The sequence below is a fragment of the Coturnix japonica genome, chromosome 1 (assembly GCF_054131305.1).
Source record: "Coturnix japonica strain WE chromosome 1, WE-NBRP24, whole genome shotgun sequence".
Lineage (NCBI taxonomy): Eukaryota > Metazoa > Chordata > Aves > Galliformes > Phasianidae > Coturnix > Coturnix japonica.
In genome coordinates, this window is record NC_140663.1 from 48969928 (window position 1) to 48981418 (window position 11491).

Here is an 11491-nt window from a genome sequence, read left to right on the forward strand (position 1 = left end):
GCAGCATGAAAAATATAGAGGTCCCGGGATAGACACATACATGCTGGCTTGAAGGAAAACTTCTCCTGTGCAAATCTGAGGTGCCTTTGGTGTGCCCTGTCCCTCAAGAACATCCCCCTGCAGCACAGAGAGGAGGAGAGTGTTGGCTGTTGAAGCTTTGAAAAGTTTCTTCTGCCATTGGATGGACGAAGTCTGTGCTTTTAAGGGCTTATTGGTAAAAGTCGCAGTTCTGTCTTCTTTCATTCCAAAGCTCAGGTGTCCTATGTTTGTCTTAGGTCCATTTTTCTGTCACTAGGGTGTTTTGGGGGATCTTGTTGTGCATTGTTTTTTGCCTCTAAACTGTGTTTTGAACCTGTTTGTTGACTTTTTTTCCTTCTATGAACTGTGACTACTGGTATTGAAAGCAGAGATCTGACCCCAAGCTGGTGCTGAGCCATTTGCCCAGGGTGTTACAAAGGGGAGAGGAAGGCTTAATGCTGGCTCAGAGGCCAGCCCCTGCCCCGAGCTGATGCAGTGTCTCAGCTGCTTCACTGTAGGATTCTGCGATTCATGTTGAAGAACTGCCTAGAAGGCATTCGATGAATACACTTGAAAGCTCCAGTGCTCAAGGAGTCATCTCAGACCTTTTGCCTATCAGTCTGGAAGGTCAATACGTGCTTTAAAACTTGGCTTTGAGGCTAAACTAATTACTGTGCATAAGGCTCTTTGAAATCCATAGGTAAGCAGTATTAAGTTATCGTAAATGCCATTACCAAAACCTTTCCCCTGCTGTTGTGATAAAATTCATTCAGAATATGTAGAAAGGCATTTATAGCAGCTAAGGCAGTCTGCACAGCAAAACATGGGCCCATGCTGGGACACCTCAGGTAGCTCTGAATAACCAAAGGTAGGAGCCCTGCATCAGCATTGTCCTTTGCCTGAGCTAACAGTCCCTGTTTCCCAGAGGGTTCATTACAGCAGAAAATCATGCTGTACAGAGTGTGGTAGCTGGTGGCTGCTGTGCAGCAGCCCAGTGGACCCTGTGGGCTCCCCTCAAGATAGATTACAGCCTCTCTGAAGCATCCAGTAGCAGTAGTAGTAGAAAATTAGGGAGCTATTAACAAAATAATAAAGGGCTGTGGGTGAAGACAGTGCAGTGTGTGTGTTAGAAGGCCACGTGCTCACTCTTTCTGTTAGTCTGGCTTTAGAGAGGCAGATTTATGGTTAATATTCTCCCTGCTCCTCAGGAAATGATGTCTGTGTGAACACTCCCCCGGGGGACCAGCAGAGTCTCCATTGGCTTCATGTCTTTTGCCAAGGTCATGGCCAGCAGACAAGCTGAGATTATTCATTCTCCAGCATAAAAGACACCAGCAACAAAACCACACACTGTTTTCATTTTTACAAACTTTCCATATCTGGTGTAGATCCAACCCCATCTCAGCAGCAAGAAGTCAGGCAGGGAATGCTTGCTGTAGCAGGAAGAGGGATTGTGGACCGGGGACTGGTTCTTCAGGGCTCAGAACAGCGGTGATGACATCTCAGGCTATGAGTTTTGTGTAAATACATTTGCCACCAGGATGTGTAAGTGCCTGTGCTCCTTCGCATTGGCTTCAAAGCAAATCCCTGAACAATGTGAACAACATTTAAGCAGCTCTTGTCCAGAAATTTGGAGGCAAAAAAAGGCTCCTCTAGCTTCTCATGTGGGAACATTTCTCCTCAGCCTCACTCCTTTAAGTTTCTACAGGCACTAATCTACTTCTCTCCAAATTGTGTAATAAGTAAAAAGGCAGGAAGTTTCCAGTCTGCTTGACTTACTGGTTCATGTGCTTTCCTTGCAGTTGTCCAACACAGCCATCCTCCATCAGATTAGACGAGACCAAGTGACAGATACGTGCCGAGCAAATAGCATATTGAGCAGGAAGCGCCGTGTGCTGACACCCAATGATCTCAAACACCTGGTGGTGGATGAAGATCATGAAATGATCTATTGCTACGTCCCTAAAGTGGCCTGCACAAACTGGAAGAGAGTCATGATGGTTTTGACGGGAAGAGGCAAATACAGTGATCCAATGGAAATCCCAGCCAACGAAGCCCACGTGTCCTCAAACCTGAAGACCCTCAACCAGTACAGCATCCCAGAGATCAACCACCGCTTGAAAAACTACATGAAGTTTCTCTTTGTTCGTGAGCCTTTTGAGAGACTGGTGTCAGCCTACAGGAACAAGTTCACCCAGAAGTACAATACTTCCTTCCACAAGCGCTACGGCACCAAAATTGTGAGGCGCCAGAGGAAGAATGCGACCCAGGAAGCTCTGCGTAAAGGAGACGATGTGAAGTTCGAAGAGTTTGTGGCCTATCTCATTGACCCACACACCCAAAGAGAAGAGCCCTTCAACGAGCACTGGCAGACCGTGTACTCCCTCTGCCATCCTTGCCACATTCACTATGACCTCATAGGAAAATACGAAACACTCGAAGAGGATTCGAATTACATTCTTCAGCTTGCAGGAGTCAGCAACTACCTGAAGTTCCCCACCTATGCAAAGTCAACGAGAACTACTGATGAAATGACCACAGAGTTCTTCCAGAACATCAGCTCGGAGCACCAAACGCAGCTGTATGAAGTCTACAAACTTGATTTTTTAATGTTCAATTACTCAGTGCCAAGCTACCTGAAATTGGAATGAGGGACAGGTTGGGGGGAGAGAGGGTAGAGAAAGCCTGTTTTATTTAAGATTTTTATTTGTCATAATAAATATGGAGAGTGGGTTATTTTGTAAATTAATATTTTTTTTTTTTTTTTTTTTTTTGAATGATGCTGCGAGCAGCACAGTCAAATTTATTTAAATCAACTGTAAGAAAGGACAGCTCTCTTTGCAGGGTAACGGGATTGTGACCATCCAGCCATAGAAATGAATAATACTGCCTCGCTGTTGAAAAAAGCATTAATTGTGTTCCGGTGACTTTCATTGATCTTGCGTTCCTCAAATCCTAATTAATATTATTTATACTTATTTAAAATGTCTCTTGGGAGGTTTTCCTGTAGCAACAGAGGTGAGATAACATTTGGACAAAAGGAATTTGTTTTTGTTCTGTCTTCGGTTGAGCTTTTCTCTGGATAATAATATTCTTCCTTTAGCCTTTCATGCACGTAAATACAGGAGTGGTTCTTAATACCACACACCTTGAGAATAATGATGGAAATAATTACTTTAGAAAGTGATACTGCACTTAAACATACTACAAAGCTGTCTTTCTAGTCTGAAAGGGGAAAATAAAACCAATTTTCATATATACATGATCTCTAAACTGATCTCTAAACCTCTGATTACACAAAATGTGAATGTAGTCCTTAGGAAGAGAAACCATGAGCTTTTTGTTAAAAAAAAAAAAATCTGGACTTAATGGTTTATCAAGAACACGATGAGTCCCATTGTCTCATAGTTTGAAGGCTGCCCACTCAAATGAATGCAGATTTGGCAGATAGCTCCATCTGAAAAATCGGCACTTTGAATGTGACCGTGAGGATATCTGAATGCCAGAGCAACTGGTGCCCTTCACTTAATTCATATCCAAGATGGGGGATTTGGGGAGCTCCAGCCTCTAGAAGTTGTGCCTCCTCCTTGATCTTGAGATGGGCAACTAGAATTGAATAACGTGCTCAGGAACCACCAGCCACGATATGTTGCTGGAAGGGATGTGTGCACGTTATTTTAAAAACCAGAAGGTCATCTTTGTGTTGATCTCTAAGCATGCAGGGCAATAAAAGAGGTCTCCAAGCTTCCGACATGCTGGTTTCATGGCTTTTTCCTATGGGGAAAAGGGGAATCTTTTTTTCAGTTGTCACTGAATGTGACAGGGATGCATTGACAAGAATGTTTCTAGTCTCCTGTTGATCAATATTTCATCTAAATCAGGTCTAGTGTTAGAACATGACCTTCTTATCTAAGGCGAACATCTCTGTGGTGGTTGTTTTGCTTGCTTTAATGCAATGCCAATAATATGTGCAGCCCTGAGGGCAGTAGGAGCAGGGTTGGGATCTGATTTGGACACAACATTTGTTTGGGACAGAAAGCAGAGGCTTTCTTCCAGTGACATAGGCCAGCATCACGCTGCTAGTCCTCAGGGCTGCAGCCCTTGTCCACATCACCAGGCAAACTACAGCTCTCCAAAAGGCAAGGGACAGGTTTGATTTTGCAAGGCTTTGTTGGCAGGGGGTTTTGTTCAGGGAACAAAAGAGAAGTGACTGGCACAGGCTTTAGTCGAGACATTTGTGCGCAGCTAAAATCTGCTCTAAGGTTGGTTGTTACAGTGGGGCTTTGCTCTGTCTGCATGTCTGTCTTCTTTAATCAGACCCAACACTCCCAAAAAGAAGAGCAGATTTAGGTAAACTCAGCTGGAGCCAGAGCCTGGCAGGTGCAGTGTGCAGCAGCTGATGGTGGCTGCTGAGTTACACAGCCCTCAGGACACCACGTAGCTGAAGAAGTGACACAGGGCTGTCTGCTTTTGCAAAACCAAGTCGCTGAGTACATCTCAGTGATGAATGAAAGAACTATTTTCTTAATTGCCATCTACTCCATTTCAACAGAATATGATCTAAATCTTTTCGTTTAAGAAAAAAGTTACTTTAGAAAGTACACGTGTTATAAGGAGGAGGTGCTGTTCCCCTTCTTATCATACTTGCTTTGCTCTCTGCACTACATTTTTATCTGTTCTTAAATATTCTCTTCGGCATTCACCACTTTGGAGACACGGAGAAAACAACACCATCTGGCCACTTTGAAATCTGCAGGTGAAGAGGCCTGTTCAGGAGCTCTGAAGGCTGCCACTGTTGGTGCCAGCATTGGTCACCCCACAAAGCTGGGTTACGGGCCCTGAAATGGCCTCTGTGTGCCCAGGAGGTACTGAAAAACTTCATGCTTTTTGAAACCCCCAGTCCCAAACTGCTACAGTCTGTCACTGTAACACAGTAGATCTGCTCTGGGGTGCTCTGATTTGGTTGGAGATTCCTATTTAGATGAAGAGCTGGCACTCTGGGTATGACTGCATCCAGCCTGCTGAACACAAAGCCCTCAGCAGGTCAAAGGAGGACCACAGATGTTAACAAATTTAGCTTGGGTAGGTTTCTTTTTCAGACTACTGGGTGTGCTATTCTGACTGAGCCAAAACTAGTCTCTTTTCCCCTGTCCCCATGTAGGAGGAAGCTCGGGGCTATACCTCCTTGTCACTGTGAGATAGAGGCCACCTCCTACAGAGAATAGCCTGGCACTGGGCTGTTTTCAACCCCTATGTTCACTGGGTCTCCCAGCTGGAGGAGCAGAGGGTCTGATCCTGAGTGCCACCTCCTTCTGGAGCTCAGTTTTGCTGTGTCCACAGCTGGTCCCAGGAGATGAGCAGACAAAATGCAAACCACAGATGTATGCAGGAGGTCCTAGGGACCAGCTAGGGAGATGCTGTTTTGGAAGGAGGTACTGCCCAGGGAGGTGGTGCAGTCATCATCCCTGGAGGTGTTCCAGAACTGTGTGGATGTGGCACTGAGGGATGTGGTCAGTGGGCACAGTGAGGGTTGGCGATTGGATTAGGTGATCTTAGAGGCCTTTTCCAACCTTAACAATTCCATGATTCTGTGATCAGTTGCAGTCAAGCAGTGGTAAACAAAGAGAGGAACCAGCAGGGACAGTCCCACCTCTGCCACCAGCTCCCTCAGAGCCTGGGCCAAGGAGCAGCCATCCCACAGCCCCTTCCCTGGCACCGCTCACCCCAAACACCTTAACCTGGAGTCCACCTGAGTTCAGCCCATCCAAACACAGCGGTGGCTCCAGGACATGGATCTCCCCCAAGCCTGACTTCTCCCATCCTTCAGCCTCTTAATTGTCACAGAAACTTGCAAACTGCCTGAACCACACGCTGCATAAGACAAGTGAACTAATTCACAAGCTGAAGTGCTTTTAGAAATTAACCCCAGATGTCTTAGGGTTTCACTGTAGTCTGCTGCACTTTTCAGGTACAAAAAGGGACTGTCCTTACTATTACTCTTGTTACAGAGAGTGTTATTTTCTTACATGCATGCACAATACAATGTGTACGAATAATTTAACATCGATGTGGGGTTGGATTTTTTTTTTTTTTTACCTATTTGTATGCAGTAGAAGGCTTGTTGTAGAAAAGTATCTCCTCATACCTAAATATACTGTTAATAAAGAAAAAAAAGCTAAATTATACATTGCCAACACAAGTGTGAACTGCTCATGAATCTTTCCTTAAAAAGCCATTCAAGCCTGATTATTTTTCTAAGTAACTTCAATTAAATTGAAGAAAGAAAATTCCTCTCTGTGTGCTTTATTTCTGACTCGTGCTCTCAGGGCTGGGAGTTTGTCCACAAGCCTTTACTTTCTCACGAAGGATTATTGTGGTAGGACCAGCAGAAGACTTAAAATTGTCTACTGCTTTGGAGCAGGAAAGCTGATGTCAGCCACTGGCATCCCCTCCTCCACAAGTTCCTGGCCGACAAAGATGAGGGCTGTTGATTTAAGACTGCAGCATTGCAGTCTTGAACGCAAACTTGTGTGAGGAAATCAGAACCATTAAGTACTGAGGAAAAGCCTACATTAAGGAAATAGCTGCTCACTGTGGGGCTGTGTTGTTGGAAGAGCCCTTGGTGTTCACCTGGGCCTGCTGCTCGAGGTCACCAAAACTAGGCTGGGTCTGACTAGTCAAGGTGCTTTCAAGGACAGAGGGCTCATGGGTGCCCTGTTGTAGTGCTGTGATGTTTTCCAAGTCACTCTGAGACTCAGCCCTCAATTTGCATCAGCTCTCTATCAGTAGTAGAAGTCCCCAGCAAGTAGGCTGCCATTAGGTTCCCAGTTCACCATACTACCACTAAACTAAGCCAGGCCAGATACCCACCTATCCCCTTGTAGGTTATATGCCTTATGCCTCCAAACATCACAGCCCATTGCTAGATCCTCTCCAGCCATTCAGCATACCCCTTGAATTAGGACAGCCCTAAAACTGGCTGTATTCTGGGAATAGGCCAACCCATGGCAAACAGACCTGCAGGCTCTGCACTTCACAGGGTGCACCATGAGCTTTGTTATTCACAATGGGGCAGAGTGTTAAACTGAAAATAGGAAATCTGCTCAGTAGGTGCCATGGCACACATTGGGCATCGTCCATCTTTGGAGACCAAGCCCATTTCCACCACTAAAGCTTCCCACACGCCCTAAATAACAAGCAGAAGTGGAGCCTGGCTTCTTGAGCACACAGCCTTTCCAAGTACAACCACCTTCACGCTGCCAAACACTGCTCATTTGTTTCGACTGTGGTTTTGTTCCAATGGAGGTCATTAAGGAGGTCTCAAACTAAGCAAAGGCTCAGACTGGCTCAGCCACTGTGCTGACTGCTCTGCCTCCCCCAGTAATTTGGCAGTGATCACACATGCTTCAGAGCAACCCAACCCTATTCCATCAGTACACAGGGCTAAGGAAGCTGCCACCATCCACAGCCTCTGCAATACCCACATCACAGGAATGGATGCCCACTGCTGACCCAGGACAGCGGAGCTGGCAGAGGGGGTGGTCATGTAGCCCAGAGAGATGCAAGGGGACAGCCAGGTCCTGTTCAGCCCCTGCAGTTGTACTGGCTGCTGCGTGGGCAAGAGCTCTGCCATCACTTCCCAACATTTCACATGGATGAAAAAGCATTTCCTTTAATTCTACTGCAATTCTAAAACGAAACTCTGGAAAATGAGGAAAAGAGAAAAAAAAATAATCAAGTGGCAGAATGGAAACGGGAGCATCTGCTTCCCAGGGTGTTGTGTAGGGCTGTTCTCTCTGGATGCACTGCACAGAATGGCACACGAAGCTCCTGGTGGCACACCGAAATAGCTCACCTTTCAGGTTGCATTTTACAGTTTCGCCAAAGCTTGAAATTTCTGAAAAATGACAGTCTAGTTTCATTCTGCCCAAAGGACAGCAGATCCCACAGCCACCTCCCTGATCAGCTTTTAGGAAAAGGGTTGTTAAAAGAATCATGGAATCATAGAATGGCCTGAGCTGAAAAGGACAACAATGGTCACATAGTTTCAACCCCCCTGCTGTGTGCAGGGTCACCAACCACCAGACCAGGCTGCCCAGAGCCACATCCAGCCTGGCCTTGAATCCTCCAGGGATGGGGCATCCACAGCCTCCGTAGGCAACCTGTTCCAGTGCATCACCACCCTCTGTGTGAAAAACTTCCTCCTTATATCTAACCAAAACCTCCCTGTCTCAGTTTAAAACAATTCCCCCTTGTCCCATCACTACCCACTCACATAAACAGCCTTTGCCCCTCCCCTCCCCCCCTCCGTTTACATGCTCCCTTGAAGTACTGGAATGCCACAATGAGGTCTCCCCTTCTCTCTTCCAAGCTAAACAAGCCCAGTTCCCTCAACCTTTTTTCATGAAAGAAAGAGAAGAACCAACTTTATTTTCCCTACTGAAGTGATGCAGTGCTCCCGTCACGGCACTGCTGGGCCCAGCACAGTGTCAGGGCTGAGCATGGAGGCTTTCTCATGGGGATGAACAGAGACAGTTTCATTCCATGATACATCCAAGGTCAGGCTGGAGGGGCTCTGAGCACCCTTATCTAGCTGTGGGTGTCCCTGTCTCACTCCCCTCCTTCCTGGGTTTGGAGCTATATGGGATTTATTAAAAGTATTTCCTTCAGTAATATGTAAGTCCTGGGAGTTTCATTGAGATATTTAGAATTAAATGAAAGGAAAGCATTCAAATTACAGCAAAGCGAGCAATGCTGCTTGGCTTATGGCAGCGTGGCTTGGGCTGTCCAGCCAGCCTTTGGCAGGAGGTGGATATAAAGCTACAAATAACCCATACAGAACATGAATGAGCACTGCCATGCTGGGAAATTATGGCACACGGGCTCCCTCAAAGTTTCTCAGCGCAGAGTTGCACGCTTTGTTTGCAGTGTTGGGATTCCAGCTTCATTTTTCACGAGCGTAAAGATGTCAGGTGGAAAAGCCTCAGGTCAGCACTTCTGAAATGATCTCCTGCTTTCAGGTTTAAGACACTGTGTGCTTCTGTTCCATGCCCACCGCCCTGTGGTGCAGCCCCTGTCCCTGACCCCCAGCTGCCCCTTCCCTGGCACAGCTCCATGCCGTTCCCTCGGGCCCTGTCGCTGTCACACAGCAGAGCTCAGCGCTGCCCCTCCGCTCCCGGTCAGGAGCTGCAGCCGCCATCAGGCCTCCATCAGCTCCTCTGCTCTGGGTGAGCAAACCAGGGCCCTCAGCTGCTCTTCACGTGTCTTCCCTCCCAACCCTTCACCACTGTTGGAGCCCTTCTTCAGACACTCAGTTATAGCTTTATGTCCATATATTGTATCTCCAAACCTGCACCCAGTGCTCAGGTGAGGCCACACAGGACAGAGCACTGCAGGACAACCCTTGGCCCTGCCTGGTGACAGTGCTGGGCCTGGGACACCCCACGGATTTGGCCCTTTGGACTGCCAGGGCATACTGCTGGGTCCTGTTTAATGGAGTGCTGAACACCTTAGTTTGGTCATCTGCCACAAAAAGGCTGCAATGCTGCTGAGTGAGAACTACCAGTCGTAAAGGTGAGCACTTAACGATGTTTGACAAATGAATGCATGTTGTGAGAGACTTCTTAGGGGAACAGGACCTTACTTCGTTTTATGGCAAGGAGTGCTGCAGACATTCAGGCTTGTCTCTCTCTGTGCTGTTCTGAAAGCTATACACATTCCAGAGGTGTGTTTGCATTAATCAGGGCCTTAAGTGCAGATTCTGTATCTATTAAACATTTATGTAATGCAATAATCTCATCAGAAGGACTTTAAAATATTTACACGCCTTAATAAATGTTTAAAATTCTTTGTACCAGTGGACCTGGACTTCCTCTGAGCCAACGGACATTTCTGCATCTTCCTGCGTTTCCAGGAAGAACTGAGGAGTGCAGCACAATATGCAGACTGCCCCTTTCCAGCCAGGTAAAGCAGAAAGGAAGCAGATGGTTGAGATGCCCTGCATGGGGCAGAGCGAATGGTTGGACAAACTGTTCTGCAGGCTTTTTTTCCTGCCTGATTTTTCACAGAAAGTCTTACCTTGCAACCAGTATAAAACCATCCCATGACCACAGTGGTTGTCTGGGTGGCTGCTCTTCCAGCCATGGGGCTAACAGAGGTGAAGTATTGCATACTGAGTATAGTGCCAGTCCTACCTAGTGCCATATTCAGTTTCATGCCAAGATTCTACAATCAGGCTTTGCTCTAAGCAAAGCAAAGCAAGGAAGTTAGTTCTCCCTAAGAGGCTAACACAGCCACTGATCATTTCAGTCTCATGCACATAGTACATAACCAGACATGGAATCTAGATGAGCCAGGTTTCATGTTTTGGGGCATGGTTGTCTTACAGTGATTTATAAAAAGTCTTCAAAAATTTAATCAGCTTTCAACTATGAGCAAAGGCCAGCTGGGAATTAAACCTAGCGATGAGTGTCTTTCAGTATCCGAATTCACAGCATTTTAAATCATTCATTTTGTATAAGTGGCATGCAGGGCTTTTTGGCAGGGTTTTGTTTGTTCGCTTTCAAAGGCCTCAGTGTCTTCTGCTCCAGACGAGGATCACAGTTTCCACAACACTTAGTGCAAAAAAGCAATTTCAAAGCATTAAGAGTCTAAGTAGTTGAGATTTCAAATAGGGAACAGAGGGAAGAGCGGTCAGCTGTTCTTCAAACATTAGATAAATACAGTTGACTTGCATCTCCAAATCATCTACCCTTTTTGTACATGAATTCAGATAATCTTGATACCTGAATTGTCCTCAGATCACTAATGTGGTCAGCTCCAAAGAGCTAACTTCTATTTTGGAAAATCAACAAATCCCAGAGACAGATTTCTAAGCGAAAGCTACCATCCGTCCCTCTAGAACTAGAATTAATAGGACAGGTCTATATTTTCGCTTAGTAAAACCTTACTGAGTAAAAATTGGCTCAGTACTCAGAACGATTGAAATGAAACATTCAACATTACTCCAGAACTTGGGATACTCCAAGAGAGAGAAAAAAAACCTAGTAGTGCCAACACAGGGACGAACACTTGCTTCAAACTGAAATTGGAAAACACGGCTATGCATGATGTAAGGGCAGCCACAGGATTCTCAGGAAAGCAGCCTACTGGCTGATTGCTTTCCAACTATAAATTGACTTTGTGCAAGTGTTATTGATCATGATTTTTGGAAAACCATTTAGAATGTCAGTATGACTAGAATGCGGTTCTACTTCAGCCAGAACACGGCAACAACTTCATTAATCAAAACCAGGAGACATCAGAAAACATGAGTAAGCAGACAAATCTTTCTTAATCCTTGGTCACAGTAAAACTCGTAATGTAGATCAGAGAACTTGTAGATATTAAACTTCAAGGCACTACTAAGAAGTCAATCATTCCCAAAGATGTCTACCAAACAATTCATTCAGTAACCTCCTTCGCTAGTAAAAAG

At 45.8% G+C, this 11491-nt stretch overlaps 1 protein-coding gene across 2 annotated transcripts in view; it reads left to right on the plus strand.

Annotated features, from left to right (window-relative positions):
• CHST11 (carbohydrate sulfotransferase 11) overlaps window positions 1–6305 on the plus strand; it is a 148659-nt gene extending 142354 nt beyond the window's left edge. For both annotated transcript variants that reach the window (XM_015864524.3, XM_015864533.3), the window contains exon 3: window positions 1821–6305. In XM_015864524.3, coding sequence (XP_015720010.2) covers window positions 1821–2669 — 849 coding nt within the window. In that variant the 3' untranslated portion in view covers window positions 2670–6305. The remainder of the gene's footprint in view (window positions 1–1820) is intronic.
• The last annotated feature ends 5186 nt before the right edge of the window (window positions 6306–11491 follow it).